The sequence below is a fragment of the Ascoidea rubescens genome (genome assembly GCF_001661345.1).
Source record: "Ascoidea rubescens DSM 1968 unplaced genomic scaffold ASCRUscaffold_12, whole genome shotgun sequence".
In the NCBI taxonomy this organism is placed as follows: Eukaryota; Fungi; Ascomycota; class Saccharomycetes; order Ascoideales; family Ascoideaceae; genus Ascoidea; species Ascoidea rubescens.
The window spans coordinates 112,424-134,058 of record NW_017962924.1 but is presented as its reverse complement, the minus strand read 5'-3'; the positions used below and the strand labels follow the sequence as shown (position 1 = coordinate 134,058).

The window sequence follows — 21,635 nt, the reverse complement described above, 5'->3', positions numbered from 1 at the left end:
TTAATGTGAAATAGAATTAGAAAGAAATAATAATTTTACGTGTGTGCAAAGTAAAAAAAAAACAACAACCAAAAATGAAATAAACTGAAATAAAATGAAAAAAAATGAAAAAAAATAAAAGTGCTTTGATGCTGAAAAGTAGTTTCAAAATAAGAAGTTAGGCAAGTTGCAGTGAGTTCGAAACAGAAACAGAAACAGGGACTAAAAGAGAAATAGAAATAAAAATAACAAACAGATGGAGTAAATACAAGGGAATAATCTCAAAGCAGAGAGACAAAGACAAGAAGCTGATAAAGATAGAAGTAGAATGTAGACCAACCCTACAAGGTAAAGCAGAGTAGAGGAGAGTAGATCAGAATGGTGTAGATTGAAAAAGATTAATAGTGATCAAGGTGGTGGTGGTGATGGAGACAAATTGACTGTATTAAAGATGGTGATAGCACAGATTAATAGAATTACATGAGAGATTGTGGGCAAGGAATTTAAGTTGGAAAACTGAAATGGTTAAAATGTAAGTTTATGAGGATAAGGATAGCAAACAAAGGAATAAAAACAATAAACAATAGAGAAGAAAGATGAAGATTGAAAAAGATTATCAGAGAGAAGAAAAGGAGAATAATAGAGAGAATAATAGAGAGAATAATGGAGGATAATAGAGAAAGAAGTAAGGACAAAAAGGATGAAGCAGATGGGAGAAAAAGCATCAGAGTTCGGAAGCGCAAATAGCCCTATTGTCCCAAAAGGCAGAGAAATTAGGTTGGCTGTCAATAAACAAGCATTTGAGACGTCATTGATGGTGCACACAGGATTTGACCAAGAAAGCAAATATCTCCCGAATTTTTGGAGTAGCACACAGTGGCAGACAAACAAAATGGAATATAGACCGATTTGGCAGAACGTGCATATATTTCGTAGGCAGAGACATTTTGGCGGATAAGCTGAAAAACAGGAAAGAGCCCAAGTATCGAGGTGACAAGCCGGAATCTAGAGGTCGGTATAGTAAGCAAACCATAACATTTGCCCAGCCTTGATGTTATGCGTGAAAAATACAACAGAATGCCAAGATCAAAGTTAATTGGATAAGATGAAGAATATTATTAATGGTGTTTGATAGGGTAACGCGGGATATATAGTTGGGTGCGATAAAGCTAAACATTAAGAAGTGAAGAAACGATCTAGAATTACCGAGACAAAACTCTTAGAATTACTGTTCATGCAAAAGAAAAGCGTTAGTGAAACGTGCAAAAGTTGCAAAAAAAAAAGGGAATGATAAAATCCATAGCACTGGCTCTTGTATCAATCTGCAACACAGCGTTGGTGGTATTTTCCGCACAAACAATACGAAAACGACAGGAAGGAGTTTGAGAAAAGGGAAGAAAAGCAGGTGAATAAGGAACAATCTGGTAAAACAGTGCAGTTGCAACTGGACGATGAGAATTTGCAGCGAATGATGCCAGAGAGCTGAAGCAGGGGGCCACAGAAGTGGGCCCGAAGGTTAGAACTGTTTTTCTAGAGAGGATGGAGCTTGACGAGACGCTTGACGAGACACTCAGCAAACGCTCCTTCACCTGCACCTCGAGGCTTGTTGCCACCACTACAACCAAAGACCAGGTTTTGGCGTCGACACCGACCAGTGTTCGGTGGCGGAAAGCCCTCCGGCAGTGCAACCGCAGAAGGCAGAAAGCGTCCATAGGCACCTATTGAGCACGCGTGGCACGTGCATGCTGACCAATGAGGAACGTGAATGTGGCACCTTTGGCGGGCGTGGCCGGCGCACACGCAGCAGGTCAGCGGATGGTGGAGCGGCGTAGGCGTTTGATCAAAGCTGGGACGAGCAGCTGAAGAGCGAGGTGAGGAAGCTGTGAAGTAGGAGCTAAAGCAGCGAAGAAGAACCAGCACCAGCACCACCTTCTCCAGCATCCGCGTCGTTCCAGCTGCCTCAGACGTCCCTCCCGCCGAGAACCGCCCCAGCACTGCTGCTCCAGCTTCCAAGCTCCAGCTTTTCACCGGCCCTCCTGCTTCCGCTGCCTCTGCTGCCTCTGCTGCTCCTGCCTCTGGCGCACCGGCCCCTTCTGCCTCTACTCCAGACTCTCCAGACTCTTCTCCAGCTGTGAGTCCAGGATTATTAATCATCCAGCTTTCTCCAGCACTGCTCTCTTCCTCAACATCCTCACGCTTTCCACCAACAGTCCCAGCTATCAGCGAGCAACTAGCTATTTCTAGGTAACTTCCTACCATCTCACACTAGATACTATCTCAGTGTATCTCATCTGCCATCGTCCACTACTCTTATCCAGCAGTGTTTGCTATCGCTTGCTACCTCTCTGTCTTTCCATTCAATTGTATCAATACTTTATCAACACTCTCAGCACTTCCATTCCATTCCATTCCAGCTCCAGCTCCAGCTCCAGCTTCAATTTTAGTTTTGCTTTTATTTTCACTTAACATCTATATCTGTATCTGTATCTGTATCTATATCTATATCTATATCTATATTTATACTTATATTTATACTTATACTTATATTTAAATTCAGATTTCTATTTTTGATTTCTTCTTTGGTTTCTTCTTTGATTTCATCTTTGGTTTCTTCTTTGATTTCATCTTTGATTTCATCTCTGATTTCGTTTTTCAATCACTTCAATTTCAATTTCAATTGCAATTGCAATTGCAGTTTCAATTCAAATCCAGATCAAATCCAAAATTAAATCCGAAATTCAAATCAAATCAATCCAAATCAATCCAAATCAAATTCAAATCCCATTATACTATACCATCACACTTGATCTCTCCAATCAAATCATTTAATTCATCTATATATATTCCATCTCGTCATCCCTTAATCTTCTCTTTTTGCCTTCTTTCCCTTTTCGCTTCCAAAAATGAATCACCAATTATTCGATCTAGAACACCCTAGCTTGTCTTCTGCTAACGATATATTTGATTTTGATTTCGATACTCCCATGAGTCCCTCCGAATCAAACAATCACATCAATATCCTACACAACAATATCGAAAATAACAACCATCTCAACAACACAAACCTCTCCATCAATAATATCAATAATATCAATAATATCAATAATGCCAATAATGCCAATAATGTCAATAATATCAATAATAATAATATTAATAATAATATTAATAATGTCATCAATAATAATAATGTCAATAACAACTACTCTAACAACTCAAACATAAACAACCAATTTAACATCAACACCGCTGACAACAATAACTACTCAACATACATAAATAACCACTCAAATTTATCTTCTGATATATTCAACAACAACGCCTTCAACTTCACCTACAGCTCTCCCAATACAACCTCCAACTTGACTTCAAATTTAAACATCAACAACTCCAACAACTCCAACAACAACTCCAAAAACAACCCTATAAACTCAATCTACACTGCCAATAACACATCCTCTCTTAACATCAACAACACCAACAAAAACAATAACGCTTCCCTATTTAGCTCAATTGATATGCAGTTGCTATCAAACACAAATAACACTCCCTCTCTCAATAACAACAATAACAACAATAATAACAATAACAATAACAACAATAACGCACACAACAATTCCATCCCTATTGACCCATCCTACAACCAAAGAAACAGCTACAACCCAAGCTTTCTCAATCCAATAAGAAACCCGAATTTAAATACAATAAATACCAACAACCACTACTATAATCTATCTTTCAATCACAACAACTACAATAATAACAATAATAACAATAACAATAATAATAATAATAATAATAACAACAACAATAACGTCAACTCCAATGCCAACTCCAACGCTAACAACAACCCTAATCACCACCATAACAACACCATCTTCCACAATAACCTCCATTCTGCTAGGATCAGGAGAGAAAGCATTGCTCACTCTCAAGGTATGGGTGGAGTCAGTTGGGGTACCTTCACCATCGGTTCCTGGCTAAAGGATGAAGTCCTAACAAACTCAAACTTCATATCGATGCCCACTGCTCAATCAAACTTCTCAGATGACACTTCAAACTACCTAGCAAATCTTGAAGCTGAGTATTGCAAAGACTATTACTGCTGTGGCGAGTCTCTACCTTCTTTGCACGATTTGCTAAAACACTACGAAGAATCACATCTAACCTCTTCTCCCACAAACGATCCTGCACAAAGAAGAGCCTATGATTCAACTATAGCAAATCTAACAGAAGCTGTATCAACAAACGAAGTTTTCCTATCCGATGGTGAAGATAACAATTTACTCAACAACAACATTCCTACCAATAAAATTCAAATTAACAATCTCAATATAAACTCAAAAAATATCATTAACATTAAAAACAATCACTCCAATCACTCCAATAATAATAATAATAACAACAACAACAATAATAATAACAACAATAATAACCAGATTCTTCTTCAAAACGGCAATAACATTAATATCACTAATAATATAACAACTAATACTAACGCCGAACATCTCACTAATGGAATTTTGCATAACAGTTCTAATGTAAACATACTGAATGATAGCAAAAATAATTACACAATAAATAATAATAATTTCAAGAATCTAGCAAACAATGATGACTTATCCTTAAATATCAATGGCAATATCAGCAAGCACTTGACTGATAACTTTTCTAACGTCAATGGCATCAATCATCTAATACATCACAACAATAGTAACCATAACCTAAATATCACTAACAATAACAATAACAATAACAACAACAACAATAACAACAATAACAACAATAGCAATAACAATAATAACAATAACAATAATAAAAATCAAATAAACATAGCTGGAATTAACTTAAATATAAATGGAAATGATTCAAACTCATTTTCATTAACACAGTTTACTTCCAATAATAATCAACCTCTTCAGAATCATACAAATATAACCAACTTGTCTAATCTAGGCAACATATCTCACCACAGACAAAATAAAATCAGCGAGGTTGATGAAATGTGCATTGACGATCCCGCTAGGCATCTCTATGTTGAAAGAGGAGATTCAAAACCTTTCAAATGCCCAGTCATTGGCTGCGATAAATCTTATAAAAATCAAAATGGTTTGAAATACCATAGGTCTCATGGTCATCAAAATCAAAAACTTTTCCAAAATGAAGATGGCACGCTATCAATTATCGACCCCATTTCCAATGTACCATATACTGATAATAATATTGCTCTAGAAAGAGATAAACCATATAGATGTGAAGTCTGTGGCAAGAGATATAAAAACTTAAATGGTTTGAAATATCATAAAGGTCATTCTACACATTAACTACTTTTTAATTTAACATTCTTGTTTTATTTTAATCACTACAAATAATCTTTGATCATTATTCATCATTATTCATCATCATTCATCATCATCATCATCAATTATTAATATTATAAAGTGCCACTATAGTTGGTGCTGCCAACACCACTAATCTGCCATTACTATTTTTACTCCAGTTATAACTACTGCCAACATCTGATTGTCACTGTTATTCATATCATATTTATTAGGACTCCTATCATCACCGGTAATCTTATTATCACTTTTGTTTCCACTGATTATTAGATCGGAAACAACATTACGTTGTTTTTAATCCCGTATAGATTTAATGGTTGTATTTCTTTACAAATTGGAAATTTTATCGTTGGTTATTGGTTTTTTCAAAGTTTTAAGGAAAAAGAATTTTTTTTTCCTATTTTTAAAATATAATGGTATTTTTTTAATTCAATCAGATATGGATTTTTTTTAAAACAAATCTCAAGTTTTAAGCATACAAAAAAAATAATATTTACTTTTACATAAAAATAAATCAGATCTAATTTTTATCACTTTTTAATTATTAATATGAATGCAAATTTAAAGATGAATATAAGTATGAAAAATAGAGTACTGTACGCCTATGTGATTTAGTAAATTATGGATATATTTTTTATTGAGTGAAAAAGATTGAAGTGATGCTCAAGGTGCTTTTCATTATCTTTTATTATCTTTCATATTTTACTTTATTGTTTTATCTTTTTAACATGGATTGGAAAAAGAATATATAAGAAAAAAAAAGCGCAAGTAATTTTTGAAAATAATTCAAAGGTATTGCTTTTTAGTTCTTAGTTATGTATTCTAGGGTGTTTTCCTTTTATTTTTAATTTTTCCTTCAACTTCCCTTTTTTAATTTTTTCTTTGTTTTACCATTTCTCTCTGTTTTTAGGTTGTTGTCAAAGTTTTCTTTTGTTTCTCTATTGTTCCTCTTTGTTTTTATACAGTCGATTAGCCTGCGTTTATAAAGCCATAAAATATATGTATGTATGCACCAAAAACACCAAAAGCACCATCCGCTGGAGTGCATTATGAGTTCCGACCAGATACACGTGATCCAACAGCAACAGAAAACGTGGAGAATGCTTCTTTTGGTGAAGAAGAAGCTTCAACAGAAACACCTTCCTTCTCTAGCTTGTGTTGACTCTAACATGGCGACTCTCAATGAACAACTTGAAGCGCAGCAAGAGCCTGAGTGCAAATTGCTAGGTTCTTTTTCTATCATCATTCAATCCTTCATGGGCTTATCAGCTCTATCAGTTTTGATATACAAGAGATATCGAGAGTACCCTAATCGAAGACCTTGGAAGATCTGGTTTTTTGATGTTTCCAAGCAAGTTATTGGTGGGATATTTATCCATTTTTTAAATTTATCTTTAAGTTTTCTAAGTTTTTATTCAACATCTCCATCAAACAACAGCAGTAATGATGGTTTGAGTTCCAGTTTTATGAATACTACAATTTCTACCCAACATGATGATAGCTATGTAAATGGATTAGAAAATGGAGTTATACCAAATCATTATTTATATTCCGGTGTTGATGGCAATAGTATTTCCGGTGAAACTAATGGCAATGATGATAATAATGACAATGGGAATCCCTGTAATTGGTATTTTTTAAATATATTGTTTGATACAACAATTGGTGTCCCTATACTTTGGTTATTGATTTACATTATATTTGAAGGTGGGAAAAGAGCTCAAATTAGTGGAATCAGTTCAGGGGAATATGGCAATCCACCTAGTTTTTGGAGTTATCTGAAACAGTTGGTTTTATATGTGGTGGCATTAATTTCAATGAAATTGATTGTTTATATTTTATTGATTTCAGTGCCGATATTTGAGGAGATTGCTGACTGGTTACTAAGCAGATTCGATAATGTTCCAAATCTTCAAATCTTTATAGTGACATTTTTAACACCATTGTTAATGAACTGTTTTCAATATTTCTGTATTGATAATATAATTCAAAGTTCTCAATATAAGAAAAAAAGACAAGAGGAGTTACTTCATGATGATAGCTTTGAAAATAGAGTTCATTCTGATTATATTGATTACAGTACTGGAAATACTGATAATAATCAAGACACCAACAGAGATCTCGAACTGCATAGAACTGATGAAAGTATAAACACTGTTCTAGACAATGCCTCCTCAACCATGAACACATTCAAAAGTGACAATTTGACCCTAAAGATTAATAATACCAGTACCAGTTTTTAATTTCCGATATTATGTTTTTCATTTCTTATCTCTGAATTTTGTTTTAATTGTTAGTCTTTAGTAACTCGGTGCAACCTTGATGATTTTTGTTTTGCATCAACTTTTACACTATTTCACATTTGCATTTTTCACTTCTTTAACCCGTTGTTTTTTCAAGGTTTATTTTTTTCTACTTGGTTTTGAACAATTGCATATTAATCATAATAGTTTGATATGCTACTTTTATTTAGACAAAATGCCCAAAAGGAAAAGGAGAAAAGAGAAAAATTTTTATATAAATTTTAGTTTTAATTGTACCATATTTACATGAATTTCATTGAATAATATCTAATAAGCTTATTTGCCCTTAATAAATAGATTTATTAAAAGGTTTCAAACCCATAACCTTTCATACATTTTTTGTAAGCAAGAATAATATCATCACATTTACCAGAATCTTGACCAAACTTGAGCAAGCACTCATCTCTTGTAGCCTTTTCGTCTTTACACACACAGCATGGCTTTGGCTTGTTAATTTCTTTATTAAAATGGCAAATCCAAAAAGGAAACCATGTTAGTACTAAATCTTTGCAAAGCATCTGGATAACCTCGTTCTCTGACCAGCAAATCAATACATACCACACTGCTCGACTGCTGGCTTGCTGCCAGTAAACCAGTTTTTGATTCCCTCAAACATTCTGCAATAGTGTTTCTGTGAGAGCTGATGTTCCAATAGCGATAATAACCCAGATGAGAGCGATGGAGAGAAACAGAGCTGGGCTTTGAACATGCAAACTTCGAAGGGTTTCTATGCATTACTAAGCTGGAAAAGCTCATCACCGGATCTGGGCGAGAGAATATTACTGGATCGGACTCAGAGCAAGATATTTATTAAGTGTTTTATTTACGAGAAGCTGCTTTTTCTATGAGAAGCTGCTAGCCAAAGAGCCTGAGGGCGTTCATGTTGTCTACAAAAGATAACACCAACTGGTTGAATTCCTGCTCATCGTATAACTGGGACAAGATCACCATCAAGCTGAGAGGAATGTCTTGATTGCTGTTTTCTACTCGCGCTTCGATGTCTTTATCAAGCACATATTCATCTTTGTCGTTTTTGAAAATGCCAATTTGATGTAGATATTTGACAAAAAACAAAATCAACTTGTCTCCAACAAATGAATTGCTGTTGAATAGACTGTTGAAGCTATTTCCATGTGTTTCTGCCAATTTCTCATGGACTTTTTCGTGGATTTTAGCTTTTTCTAAATCAACCAAGCTCCTATATTCTTTGCTTAAAGCTTCTTGATTTCGATAATTTTCATCAATTAAAATTTCCCTACTTAATTCATTAACCTGGTAATTGCTTGTATAATCTTTGTGACAAGAATCTGGCGTGAAAAACAAAGGAACATGATAAACCATTTTGAAATTGTCCCTAATTTCAATCCATTGATCATTGAAGTTATCTGCTAGTAATGGCATCAATGGAAAATACTCTCTTAAAGATTTGTCTTTGTCTTCTCTGACTTGAACATCAAATTTCTTCGAATATTTATCATTGGAGCCAAAAAAAACACTCGAGCTTGAAATATTAGAGCCACTTAGCAAGTCAAAAATTGATGAAGACAACCCAGATTTATCTTTTTTCTTTTCAAAAAAATTCTCTGCCTGGAAAATCATTCCCACTAGCATGTCCTTTGGATAGATATTTAATGTATTGTGGGAGTACTGCTCTTTCCTTGAAAGTTTGAAACAATTATCGCTAACCTTTTCACAAATCTCTTTATTCCATGGTATACCATTATCAAAAAATCCATCCTTTAACTCAAGAGTTATATCTAATCCAATTTTACCATTTTGACACAAATATAAGTGCGTTTCATGACCAATAGCATCCTCACTGGAGTTCTTTTCATTTCCATTATAAATGTACTGTCTATCAATTCTAAATCCAGAATAAAAACTTCTTGATTGACTAACTTGTTCACATACTCTTTCAGTGTTGACATTTAAACTTGGCCCTTTAAACAATTCAATAATTGTTTCTCCATTACTGGTTCTCCAAAATTCTCCAATAATGCAATATAATATCAATGCTAAAGAATAGCTAAAAAACTTAACTAAAAACATCATAATCCAAATATCTATGAAACTTAAAAGATAAAAAAACAACAACCCATAAAACTGACATCAAAAGAAATAAAAATAATTAACCAGAAAATTAGAATGTGAGATTGGTTTGTGCTCAAAATCAATACAAACTTCAATTTATGTTTGTGTTACTTATCCACCTCAGTGGTCAATTTCTTCTTTAAATATTTTCTGAAACTGAATCAGACTTTTCTGTTGAGAAATTGTTTATTAGCATTCTCTTGGACAAACTTAAACCAATTTCCCGATTTGACACACCATTTTTATTAGACCTCCCATAATTATACGTTTTTGTTTGTGTCATGTTCCTATTATTTTTCACATTTCTTTTGCTTGCTCTATTAACTGCAAATTCTTGATTACTTTTGAGAAAATTTTTAATAGATTTTGATAGCCCATTGCTTTTTTCAATGTGATTTTTCATTAAAGTATCACCGTCTGAAAAATCCAGAATTTCATCTTCGTCAAGTTCTGATAACTCGTTTTCTGATAATTCCGAACTATTTTTCACAGCATTTTCAGTATCTTCTAATTTATTAGCTTCTATATTGTTGTCGTGTATATCATTTTTTATAAGAGAGTTAAATTGATTTATTACACTTTTTTTCTTAACATTTGATTTACTATTTTTCATAAAATAACTTGCCCCTCTTGGAGCTCTTGATGAACTTATAATTGATTTTGTTGAAATCATAGGCCTCGTTTGATCAGTACTTTGATTTCTAGGAGCAAAATTAGGCATCTTTTGGTCTATTTTATTTCCTGAAGCAAAAACAGAGTCTTGTTCAACTGGCATCATAGGAAATTGTTTATAAACATCATTTTGTTCATTATCATCATAATTAATACTGTTGTGTCTTTTAGCTAAATCCAAAATGCATTGAAGTTTGAGTTGTTTTGTTTTAATATCCTGCGTGTACGACCCTCCATCTTGATCATTATTATTTATTAAATTATTTTTAAATCCATTATTATTATTATTATTATTATTATTATTATTATTATTATTATTATTATTATTATTATCAGCATTCAAAAATTGAGGTAGATCGGTAATTTTCTCATTTTGATGTTCTAATTTTATCACTGTCAGTTCGTTGAACTTAAAACTTTGCTGTTTATAATTTTTTTCTTTTCTTTTAGTTTTTTCTGGTAATTGTTCTTTTAATTTTAAATTAACATATGGATTTGGTATTATAGTTTCGTTATTTTTCTGTTTTATTTTAATAACTTTTGGCACTGGTGGCGCAGACAATTTATTACCAACTTCCTCGAAGGATGAAAATGAACTATGGCCATCCGATTCTTTTGTACTGGAATGAGATCGGAGTATGTTCAATGGAATATCTATAGGACGAGGTGGCCCATTTAATTTCATTATTTTGGGCTTTTTTCTTACTGGAGATGTCTGTTTGTTTTCAATTTGACTTTCGAAACCCCAATCTGAACTTGGATTAATATCATTATTTGAATCTAAACCTCCAATCTCTTCTTTTTCATAATTTGAATCTTTTAAAGGAAAAGACAATAAAGTGTCAATATCTTTGACTTTTGACGGCGATGAAAAACCTTCAGAGTTCAATATTTTATCTGATGTCATGATCTTTACTCCCAAGTCCATAATTTTTATAACTTTATCTTTGATTTCTTCCCTAAGATTTTCTTTATCGTTTATTTTATGGTTTTTGTTTAATTGAGTTTTTTCCTTTAAAATATTTGAAGCCAAACTTGCAGGACGATTTCCAGTTTGACTGGATAAATAATTCTTAAGTTGCATGGATATACGATCTAGTTTGTCTTTACCATTCATTTCACAAATATTTTCGTAATTTATACTATCGTTTTGATTCACACTATCAATTACCTTTTTAGGTAATTTCGGTAATTCCAGTAATTTATTATTTTGATTTAAAATTGGTTTGTTTTGACTTTTGTTGAGTACAATTTCCTCTTTTTGAAAAATAACCTGAGAATCGTCAATAAATTCGCATCTATTCAGAGCTTTGTTCATTGACGCATTAGCTAATGATATTCTGATATCAGTATATTTATTTTTCTGAGGGTTCTTTTTTGAGGTTTTACAAACTTTGCTAACGCTTTTTTTTCTTTTAGAACTGTTTGTTAATGATAAAAAAGTTTTCAAAGGATCAATGGGAGGAATTGATATTGGTGTCACATAGCACTTTGGTGTTATTCTTGGAATTCTTTTTCTGTTTGAAGACAATTTGATAGAAGGAATCGTTTGCTTTATTGGGGTTGAAATTTTAGATATTGTTCTGTTTTTATTATTTGATGTAGTTTTAGTTGTAGGTATAGTTGCATTTTTAGTTGTATACAGATTTTTTGAAATTTCAATTGGCCTATTGCTTTTCCTTTTAGAAATATTAGTTCGGTTTGAAAGTAAATTGTTTCGCTGCTTTTGATTTTCTGAAGGTAGTTGTCTTGGGAACTTTAAAAATGAAATTTTCTGGACTGGACTAGTAATTTTCTGGTTAGTTTTTGTATCTATGCTGGATGAGTGATTGTTGTTATCCTGACCAATATTGTTACCAAAAAACATAGAAATGTCCCTTTCGTAGTGATTGATTAAGTCTGTAATCTGAATCAAATAACAACTTTTCACAAACCGATTATCAATAGCCAAAAGCCTGTGACTCTTCACAAACTCGACTAGCAAAAGAGCATTTGTCTCGTCATATAGTTCTATTTTGTTATTGAAACTGTAATATTTGACCTGTCCATCGTGCCATCGTTTCAATTTCTGAAAAATATCCTTTGTAAAGAGAACATTGTAGACCAGAACCTGGGCATTTGTCAACGACCTGCCAATGCCAGGATCGGTTTCAACAACATCACCAGCAGTCGTTGGAAGGTTGGGCATTTCAACACAACTCAAAGCTCGACCACAGTGATTTATCTCTACGATTATATCCTCTCCCCAAAATGGTCTGGTGGAGTCGTGATTTTCACGCCGTTTTTCTGATGCGCATCATTAATAATAGAGCGAAATCTAGGAACTGGACGTATTTGTGCAACTATAAAAAGCTGTATCTTGTAGCTCAGACGTGTATATCAGTTTCTAATTTGCTTATTATTGATACAGAAGATGTTTCGTAACTTTTCTAGACTCAACAAATCGATACTCAACCCCTCGAACATCAGAAAGCTAGCCACTGCTGCTCCTCCAGGACCACAGGTTTCAGTACTTGCAAATGGATTAACAGTCGCCTCTCAAAGTGTTCCATACGCCTTGACTGCTACAGTTGGGGTTTGGATTGATTCAGGTTCAAGATCAGAAGACTCCAAGAACAATGGTGTGGCCCATTTTTTGGAACATTTGGCATTTAAAGGAACACAGACCCGTAGCCAACGAGACTTGGAATTGGAAATCGAAAATATTGGCAGTCATTTAAATGCCTATACATCAAGAGAAAATACAGTGTATTATGCCAAAACTTTGCAACCAAATATAAATCATTCATTGGAAATCTTGAGTGATATCCTAACAAAGTCTAGCTTAGCTACCAATGCAATCGATAGAGAAAGAGACGTGATTATCAGAGAAAGCGAAGAGGTTGGCAAAATGTATGACGAGGTTATATTTGATCATTTACATGCTGTTGCTTACAAGAACAACTCCCTTGGTAGAACTATATTAGGACCAATTGAAAATATTTGCTCACTTCAACGAAACGATTTGGTTGAATATATCAAAGAGAACTATAAAGGCGACAGGATGGTGTTGGTTGGTACAGGATCAGTGAATCATGATGAGTTATGTGAATTTGCCAATAAATCATTTGGCCATTTACTAAAATCCAAAATTCCAAATGTATTTGGTCAACCAAAAACAATCAAAACCCACTCTTTTCCAGATTTTAACAGTGACGAAATCAAAATCAAAGAGTCTTCGTTGCCCGAAACTTATATGGCATTGGCAGTGGAAGGAACCTCTTGGAACTCTCCCGATTATTTCACTGCATTGGTTTGTCAGGCATTGGCTGGAAATTGGAACAGATCTGTTCCAGTCAATAACGGTTCTCCTGGTATTCAAATTGCTATTGGTACAGGTCATCATGGAGAACCGCTTGCCAACTCATACATGTCGTTTTCTACTTCTTACATTGATACTGGATTGTGGGGGATGTACATCACCACTGACGGCATAGAAAACTACAAGTTGATTCAGGCTATATTGAATCATTGGAAAGAGTTAAAAAAAGGTATGTTTTACAAACACCAGTTCGAAACCGCCAAGTCTCAATTAAAAGCTTCGTTGTTGGTTTCAGTTGATGGAACAACTGCCTTAGCAGAAGACATTGGGAGACAAATGGTGAACACTGGGAAAATACTTTCGCCTGAAGAAGTGTTTGACAGCGTCAACAAGATCACTGAGGACAACGTTGTGGACTGGTTCAACAAAAAATTGGGCGCAGGAAAGCTCGCTATAGCTGCGTTGGGAAACCAGGTCGATACAATGCCCTCGCACAAGGAGATCTGCAATGAGATGGTTAGATATAATTAGAAGTCAATATTCGTAGCATTAGTTTGTAAATATCAGATACTCAATCACAAAATACGATACATGTTCCAGAACCAAAAGCAGCAAAATAGCCGCTGTTTTAGAAAATTTGAAATTTACAACCAGGATGCTGCAGCTGTGCATAATCCGCGTCGACATGCAGTAGCCTTATTTTCAGAATAACTGAAACATTTCAAAAGACTTTGGAAGCGATTTTGAACTGTTCTCAGAGAGAATTACGATATATCGCCAGACAATTTACGTTTTGGATCTGGGCTGTCAAACTTTGCTGAAAAGCTATTTGTAGCTTATTTTGGTTATTGCATTTCTGGACTTTGGTTGGTGGATCAGTCCAACAGACGTGTTTTTTGATTTATCGTAATTTATTTAACTCGAGTTTTTGATATGTAGCTGACATGGAATGATTTGGAATGGGCCAGTAGATTATATTTTGGGTGTTTAATCTGCTTATATTAGTTGAAAATCTCTACTTATCACTTAGACTCCAGATTACTTCATTTTATTTCATTTTATTTCATTTCAAGTAAAGTAAAGTAATGCCTTTTTTGAGCAACTTTTTAAAATCAACTATCAATAGTATTTGCAACTAATCTTAATTAAATTGAAAGGAAAAATTGAAAAACATGATGAAAAGTATAACTTCATCTCACTATTCACAGTCTTTGAAATATCAATCTGATATTTTATCAACAAATATAAAAAATTGCATAACTGATAATAAACCTAATCCCAAGTCTAATTTTAATGGTAATAACAGCTCTATTTCTGATGAGGAGGATGATCTATATTGTCCAACCTGGTTAAAAAACAGAAACAACTATAAAAAACAATTAGAAAGAGAAAGAATGTTTGGTGGCTATAGAAATGGGTTTTCTCAAAGACAGAGAGAAAACCCCAAAAATGTTCCTGCTCCTTTGGAATTGGTTTCCACTACTTTTAAAGACTACTTTCCATCAGATATTACTTGTACAGTCAACCAAATCAATAAAAATCAAAATTTTAAAAAGGGAAACAATAGTAAAAACTCAACTGATAAAAATCAATTTTTGGCTGCAAATGTCAATCCCTATGCATTTCCTGGCTGGGAAATGATGTCCCAAAATACAGATAAAAAAAATAATAGTATTCATGGTGCTGAAGAGGAAATCATACAAAGCAAAAGAACCATTGATCAAGAAAATGCTAGGAATAAAGAACCTGATTATAAAAACTATACATACAATCAATTTTATAAAGACAAAGACACCATAGGTCTTGATCTCAAAAATGAAAGTTTTGCAAAAGTGTTCGATATTCATGACGATGTTATTCCAAGTCCAAAGAGACTCAAATCTCCCATCACCATGTGCAACTCTTACTTGATAAATAAACCCAACCTAAATGATTTGGATAATAAATATCAAAATGGAAAGTTAATTCAGTCTTTTAGATCAAAAATTAACCAGATGGCACAAAATAACATTTCTGATACAAATTCAAACTATAATCTAATGTCAATATATGAAACAAATATTATAGAATTAATTGCTTCTGAAATTGCATATAAAAGAGATTTGTCAATGATCATTGATATTTATTTAAATTTTTCAAACACCTCTTCCATTTACAAAAATATTTTAAATTCTAATGAAAAGAAAATTATTTTTAGTAACATTCAAAAAATTCATGATTTAACGGATAGATTTTTAAGTAATTTTTTAGATTTTTTTAAAAATGCTGTTAATTATGATAGTCAAAGCGATTCTTCAAGCAATTGTAGTTCTCTTTTAGACTCAAACGATGTTGCAAATGCCCCTCCTTTACTTTCTTTATTATCTCCACAAAATATTCCCGATAAAGTTATTGCATCTCCTGTCAAGCCTAATTTTAAATTATCAAAACAAGCTATTGAACTATTAGAGCCAAATAATGTAACTTCATTTCAGATAAAATATCTTATTCAGGATCCCAAGCTCAAGGACAACTGTAAAGAGCTAAACATTGGTGGCTATTTGGTTGAGTTTTTCAATGATGAATTTTTAGATTCTTATATTTACTATCTTAATAATCACAAAAAACAAATTGAAGAGCTAAAGAAAAAAATCAAGTTTTCAGAGCCAATTGTTCAAAAATGGTTGAATGAGTGCAAATTTTTTACAAAATCCAAAACAAATATTTGGGATTTTGAAAGTTTGTTAAATAAACCCATCCAAAGAATAGTTAAATACAAATTACTAGTTAATAATTTGATAAGTAGCTATTGTGTAGAGCTTGGATCAAAAAATGACGTTGATAATGATAAAATTTTGGAAGATTTGAATACCGCAAGAGAAGAGATTTACGAAATCCATGAGAAAATTGTGACGAGAAAAAACCAAATAACTACCACTTTTGATGCTACTTATAATGGAACTATGGATGACCAAAGGACATTGAATAGAAGCAAAAGTACATCAAATGCTAGTTGTAATCAGAGTCAAGTGCTGAATGACTTTAGTGATTTATTTTCCGAAATTCTACCTGCAGTTTCTTCAGTATCTTTTTTATTTGCAACTTCTAAAAAGAATAATAGAATCACAAGTTCAATCATCACAAAAAAGATTAATGATACCGTTAAATTAGCACCAAAATCCAGACAGGAATACATCAGGTTGGTTTTGATATTCAAATTTAAATATGAACTTTTGAAAAGATACAAACATGATATGCTTGAAGTCATTCAAACAATTGAAAACTTTAGTAATTCACAATTTTCTTTTGCAGAAAGCTGGAGGATTTTAATTGAAATGTTCAATCCTGAGCTTCCTCGGGATTTTGATGCTCATTTCATTAAGTCTAGTTATACGAATTACCTGGAAAAACTAGGCTCTCAAAAACAAAAAACAAGAGTGGTTATTCTGTTGATTGAAGAGAGAATTATTCAAAAATTGACATCAGCTTTACAATATTGCGATGAGGTTAGAGCAAAGATTAATGATCATAGAAGCAAACGCAAGGAATATGTAAAATACATTAAAGAAAACGAAAAGAAAGGTCCTTTCAACAATAAATTATTTGGCCAAATTAATGAAGATGTGATAGCTAGTGGTCTTGATTTCAAAAAGTCAAAAAAATATGAGGTTTCTGACAAGGCTCAGTCCTATATTTACACAGAAAATATGGTAAAGGATGAGCTTCCTCAAATAATTCTTCTTTTGGATGAGTTAGTAAAAAGTTGCTATTTGTCTTTCATGAAGATTTTTGCTGATGAATGGTTGAAAGCTGTGCTTATGGATAATAGGAAAATAGATCAAAAGAAGCTTTATCCAGACAGAGCTATTATCGATGCATACAATATGACAGTAAAATCTACAAAAGAAGCACTTTTAAGAGCCTTGACCAACAAAGAAGATGTGTTGAGTCGTTTTAATAATTCCAAAACCTTTTTTCAGTGTTCCCCAACAAGAAACAACACATTTAAGTTCCTTTATGGTGTCTGAAATTAATTTCAAACAATTTACTACCTTATAGATTTCTATTCTCATTTTGTATTTTTTGTTACTATTTATATAACCCTTAAATTCTCTATATATTTCATTAACTGCCAAAGACCTCACAACCTTTCATAAACAATAAACCACATCTAAATCACGTCTCTTGAATCATACTTCTTGACGTTAAGTATTTGTGAAAAAAACAAACCTAAAAAAAATAGAAAGTAATAAACCACTAAAAAAATGTAGTAAGAAACTAAATCAAAAAATAAAAAACAAACAAACTAACAAATTAGAATATTAAACACAAAATAAAACAAAAAAAACTAAAATAATTAATCAACCAAAGTGTTATTGTAATTGAATTTATTTGAACTTCATAAAACCACTTGAGAAGCACTGGTAGGAATTAACATGGTTGGACATTCATCATTTAGTCCCTCAAAAAATGTAGAAGGTTTTGTCATTGAGAAATCTCCAACTGTATCTAAATCATTAGCAATTTTATTTTTCAAGTCGTTAATTTCTTTATTCAACAACAAAAAGCTTTCGGATTCCCAATATAATGAAGCATCTTGCTTGTTTAGCGTGGGGAGGTAGCCCAAGCTCATTGTTGTTTGATCTGAATGAATGTTATCAAAATTAAAATAATTGTTTGCCAAATACCCAGAAAGATAATTGGTATCTAAACTGTTTTCCAAGTTTATCGGGCTATCAGTGTTAATGTTTAAATTTTCAAGATCGGCATTGTTAAAATTTCTTAGATCATTGAAAGTATTTAAACTTTCAATATCAATTGGATATAAAGTTTTAGAAATAGTAGGATCTGTTGGAGTCGAAATTAGATTATGGTCATTAATTAGAAACTCAAAGTTATTGATGTTAGATGGATATTTATCCTTGAAATAAAAATTAGAAGATAAATTAGAAGATAAATCAGCTGAAAAATTCTTACTGTTGATTTGACTATTCTGAATCATGGAATTAAGAGGGCTAGTTTGATTAAGATGACTGAACTGATTGAGAGAATTCATTGTACCTATTTGATTCATGGAATTTATCGAACCAATTGGAGTCATGGAAGTAATTGAATTCATTGTATTAATTGAGTCCATTGGGTTGTATAGACTAAAATTATTTAGAGAGGCAAGTGAATTTATTTGGCCATCAGTATTCAATTGGCTGCTGGGGGCTGCTTGATTTAAGGAATTTATAGAATTAAGAGAGTTAAAGGAATTGATTGCATTCAATGAACTCAATGGATTTAATGTGCTTAGCGGATTCAAAGAGTTTAATGAATTTAAAGTATTGAATGAATTCAATGTATTGATTGAATTTATAGAATTGAATGGACTTAGAGAATTTAATGAACTTAGAGAATTTATTGTATTGATTGTGTTAAATTGGTTAGAGACTGGAACTGACTCAATCTGTTTTTGAACATTAATTTCATATAAATTTTCATCCAATTTTTGATGAAAATCGAGAAAATTTTCATCATAATCACAATTAAAATTACTAAATGATAAATTTGAAAAAAAAGCAATATCTTTGTCGTTTGCAGACATAACGGGATATTGCGTCATTGATAAACCCAAGTTATCCTTATAATCATTGTTAATTTCAATTTTTTTTTTTTTTTTATTTGCATTTTGTTTTTTGGACACTTTAGAATCGGAAGTGATTGGTTTAGCCTTTTTCTTTCCACTTTCTTTTTTTTTGTTTTTCTTAGTCTTTTTTAAAGTTTTCTTGCGTTTGGTAGATTTAAGTTGAGAAGATATTGGAGATATTTGGTTTGCTGATGATTTATCTTCCGTAACAGATATATCCGGTTGAGATCCCAAGACTAAGCATTCAGCATTTTCATTTATAATTGTTACACTGGTTGGCGATAGTGTTATTGGTTTTTTAACTTTTTTGCTAGGAGGCTGTTTAGTTAATTTATTGATTGATTGATAATTTGAGGGAGATCTACCTCTGATTATCAATGGAGGAGTTTCAGTAAATGCAATTACATGTTCCTGATTATCATTTTTTGTATAAGCGACTAATTGAACAAATAGTTTGAAATGTCTATTGCTTGATGCAGGCTTTCTGTAATTAATTGACGAAGCAAATTGAATTCTTTCGTAACGAGCAACTTTAGAAATTTTATCTTTTGGATAATTTGATAAACAGGTTGAAGACTTATTCAAATCTTCTTTTGAAAAATAGTCATTTCTATTGAAATAAAAAATTTTATCCAGTTTAGCGATTTTATCGCCATTTCTAACATTTGCAGCTTCTTTGATGACAGTGTGATTGGGCAAATCTCCAGGAACCGATGGATAAACTGGAGGAGCAAATTGAGGGCCCCTGTCCCTTTTCGCAGTATGTTGTACCAAATTAATATATGTATCATCTTCTGAACATTTTGAAATTAATTTCAAAGCAAAATAATTAACTTGATGTAAACTATTATTTAGATAAATTGAAAAGTTTCCACTTAAAAAATCAATAAAATCCTGATTTTCAAACTTGAAAGTTGTAACTAAAGTAAAATAATTTCTTTTATAGCCTATCCATTCTTCACCAATTTTTTCAAAACCTCTATCGATTCTTGCAAATATAACTGGATTTAATACAGTACCATTTGATGCAATAACTTGGTGATTAATCCATGTTTTAGTAAATTGTGGACCAACTTTAAATTGCAAACTAGAACGAGGAGCTAACTTTTGTTTTTGTTTTTTAGATTTGTCAAGTTTGTTATTTAAAGATTTACTAGAAAGACCTGAAAGACCTGAAAGACCTGAAAGACTTGCAAAACCGGAAATTCCAGGAATACCAGATAAACCAGAAAAGTTAGAAATACTTGCAAGGCCCGCAATGCTTAAAGGATGAGGGTTTTTAAATATATTATTAACTTTTGATTTTTCGTCAGGTAAGTGATCTTTTTTATTGATTTCATAAACTCTTTCATTATTATTATTATTATTATTATTATTATTATTATTATTATTATTATTATTATTATTATTATTATTATTATTATCATTACCATTATCATTAATGTTTTTATTGATAGTATTATCATTGTTGACACAAATGCTCCTATTAATATCATTATTACCATCAATATCTTTATTACTTTTTGTCTTATTGTTTTCAGTAATAACATTACTAGAATCATTGAAATTATCATTAGTAACTTTATTTCTATTGATGTTATCATTATTATTATCAATATTTTTGACAGTAACTTTATCAACCTCAGAGACATTAATTTCAGATATGTTACCAAGACTATTGATTTCGGTAATATTTTGGGTTTGATCGATTAATGTATTGGTTCTGTAATTATCATTGTTTTGAAGCTCTGGGCTATCATTATCAAGCATGATACCTTGTATTTGAAAATCTAAGCTAACGTTTGGATTTGAGTTTGAATCTAAAACATTTGAATTATTTGAATCATAATTCAAATGATCATCTGAATTAATGATTTGAAGATTATTTTGTGAATTTGTATCAAAATAGTCAAGAATTTTAGGATTAGAATTGTCATTAAAATTGGTATCTAAAAGCTGAGCACTATTTTGGTTTTGATTTTTTTCGATATTTTGTTGATTATCAATGAAATTCTTATTATTTTCAATAATAATATTTTTATCATTATAATTATAATTTTCATTATTGGTATTATTATCCGATTTTACCGCTGACATGATTATGTTAATTGAGTTTTAGATATTACCATAAATAAAAATAATAAAACAAATTCATAAAGAATTAAATATTAAAACCGCCAAAAATAAATAAAAAATAAAAACCCTTGACCTTCAATCAAACTAAAGGAAACAGTTAATAGCCATTATGATAGCATAGGGATATTATTGAAAAAAAATTTAATTGTCATGGTTCAATTAAAAATAAAATGATTATAAAATACCTTATTTTTATATTGTTATCG

The 21,635-nt window shown here is 32.0% G+C and overlaps 9 protein-coding genes across 9 annotated transcripts; 4 read left to right on the top strand and 5 right to left on the bottom strand.

Annotated features, from left to right (window-relative positions):
* Positions 1-3,866: 3,866 nt before the first annotated feature.
* Positions 3,867-5,300, top strand: ASCRUDRAFT_16641 (uncharacterized protein; the record flags this gene model as incomplete). The annotated part of the gene is made up of 2 exons (XM_020189438.2): positions 3,867-4,245; positions 4,813-5,300. Coding segments are annotated over 2 exons (867 nt in total), but the record flags the coding sequence as incomplete, so codon positions are not given.
* A 1,262-nt stretch (positions 5,301-6,562) lies between these two features.
* On the top strand, positions 6,563-7,318 carry ASCRUDRAFT_21836 (STIMATE family protein; the record flags this gene model as incomplete). Its single annotated transcript, XM_020189710.1, has 2 exons — positions 6,563-6,722; positions 6,834-7,318. Coding segments are annotated over 2 exons (645 nt in total), but the record flags the coding sequence as incomplete, so codon positions are not given.
* A 439-nt stretch (positions 7,319-7,757) lies between these two features.
* Positions 7,758-8,268, bottom strand: COX17 (copper metallochaperone COX17). The gene is made up of 2 exons (XM_020193725.1): positions 8,177-8,268; positions 7,758-8,075 (listed from the first exon to the last, which is right to left on the bottom strand). Exons 1-2 carry the CDS (start codon positions 8,232-8,234, stop codon positions 7,921-7,923), a joined length of 213 nt encoding a protein of 70 aa, XP_020045657.1. The 5' UTR covers positions 8,235-8,268; the 3' UTR covers positions 7,758-7,920.
* Positions 8,269-8,380: 112 nt separating this feature from the next.
* On the bottom strand, positions 8,381-9,759 carry ASCRUDRAFT_111813 (uncharacterized protein). Its single transcript, XM_020188762.1, has one exon. The coding sequence runs from the start codon at positions 9,668-9,670 to the stop codon at positions 8,474-8,476; it is 1,197 nt and encodes a 398-aa protein (XP_020045656.1). The 5' UTR covers positions 9,671-9,759; the 3' UTR covers positions 8,381-8,473.
* Positions 9,760-9,848: 89 nt separating this feature from the next.
* MTE1 (Mte1p) lies at positions 9,849-12,569 on the bottom strand (the record flags this gene model as incomplete). Its single annotated transcript, XM_020191982.1, has 1 exon — positions 9,849-12,569. The coding sequence occupies one exon, from the start codon at positions 12,567-12,569 to the stop codon at positions 9,849-9,851; it is 2,721 nt and encodes a 906-aa protein (XP_020045655.1).
* A 225-nt stretch (positions 12,570-12,794) lies between these two features.
* MAS1 (mitochondrial processing peptidase) lies at positions 12,795-14,213 on the top strand (the record flags this gene model as incomplete). Its single annotated transcript, XM_020190781.1, has 1 exon — positions 12,795-14,213. The coding sequence occupies one exon, from the start codon at positions 12,795-12,797 to the stop codon at positions 14,211-14,213; it is 1,419 nt and encodes a 472-aa protein (XP_020045654.1).
* A 143-nt stretch (positions 14,214-14,356) lies between these two features.
* Positions 14,357-17,875, top strand: FUS2 (Fus2p). Its single transcript, XM_020188761.1, has one exon. It carries the CDS (start codon positions 14,855-14,857, stop codon positions 17,687-17,689), a length of 2,835 nt encoding a protein of 944 aa, XP_020045653.1. The 5' UTR covers positions 14,357-14,854; the 3' UTR covers positions 17,690-17,875.
* A 170-nt stretch (positions 17,876-18,045) lies between these two features.
* On the bottom strand, positions 18,046-19,377 carry ASCRUDRAFT_77098 (uncharacterized protein). Its single transcript, XM_020193724.1, has one exon. The coding sequence runs from the start codon at positions 19,267-19,269 to the stop codon at positions 18,061-18,063; it is 1,209 nt and encodes a 402-aa protein (XP_020045652.1). The 5' UTR covers positions 19,270-19,377; the 3' UTR covers positions 18,046-18,060.
* A 261-nt stretch (positions 19,378-19,638) lies between these two features.
* Positions 19,639-20,403, bottom strand: NDT80 (transcription factor NDT80; the record flags this gene model as incomplete). The annotated part of the gene is made up of 1 exon (XM_020189981.1): positions 19,639-20,403. A coding segment is annotated over one exon (765 nt), but the record flags the coding sequence as incomplete, so codon positions are not given.
* Positions 20,404-21,635: the final 1,232 nt, after the last annotated feature.

Coding starts and splice junctions, on each gene's coding strand:
- COX17 (XM_020193725.1), bottom strand. CDS start 8,234: ATGTTTGAGGGAATCAAAAACTGGTTTACTGGCAGCAAGCCAGCAGTC. Junction 8,076..8,176: donor GCCAGCAGTCGAGCAGTGTG/GTATGTATTGAT, acceptor ATTTTAATAAAG/AAATTAACAAGCCAAAGCCA.
- ASCRUDRAFT_111813 (XM_020188762.1), bottom strand. CDS start 9,670: ATGATGTTTTTAGTTAAGTTTTTTAGCTATTCTTTAGCATTGATATTA.
- FUS2 (XM_020188761.1), top strand. CDS start 14,855: ATGATGAAAAGTATAACTTCATCTCACTATTCACAGTCTTTGAAATAT.
- ASCRUDRAFT_77098 (XM_020193724.1), bottom strand. CDS start 19,269: ATGACGCAATATCCCGTTATGTCTGCAAACGACAAAGATATTGCTTTT.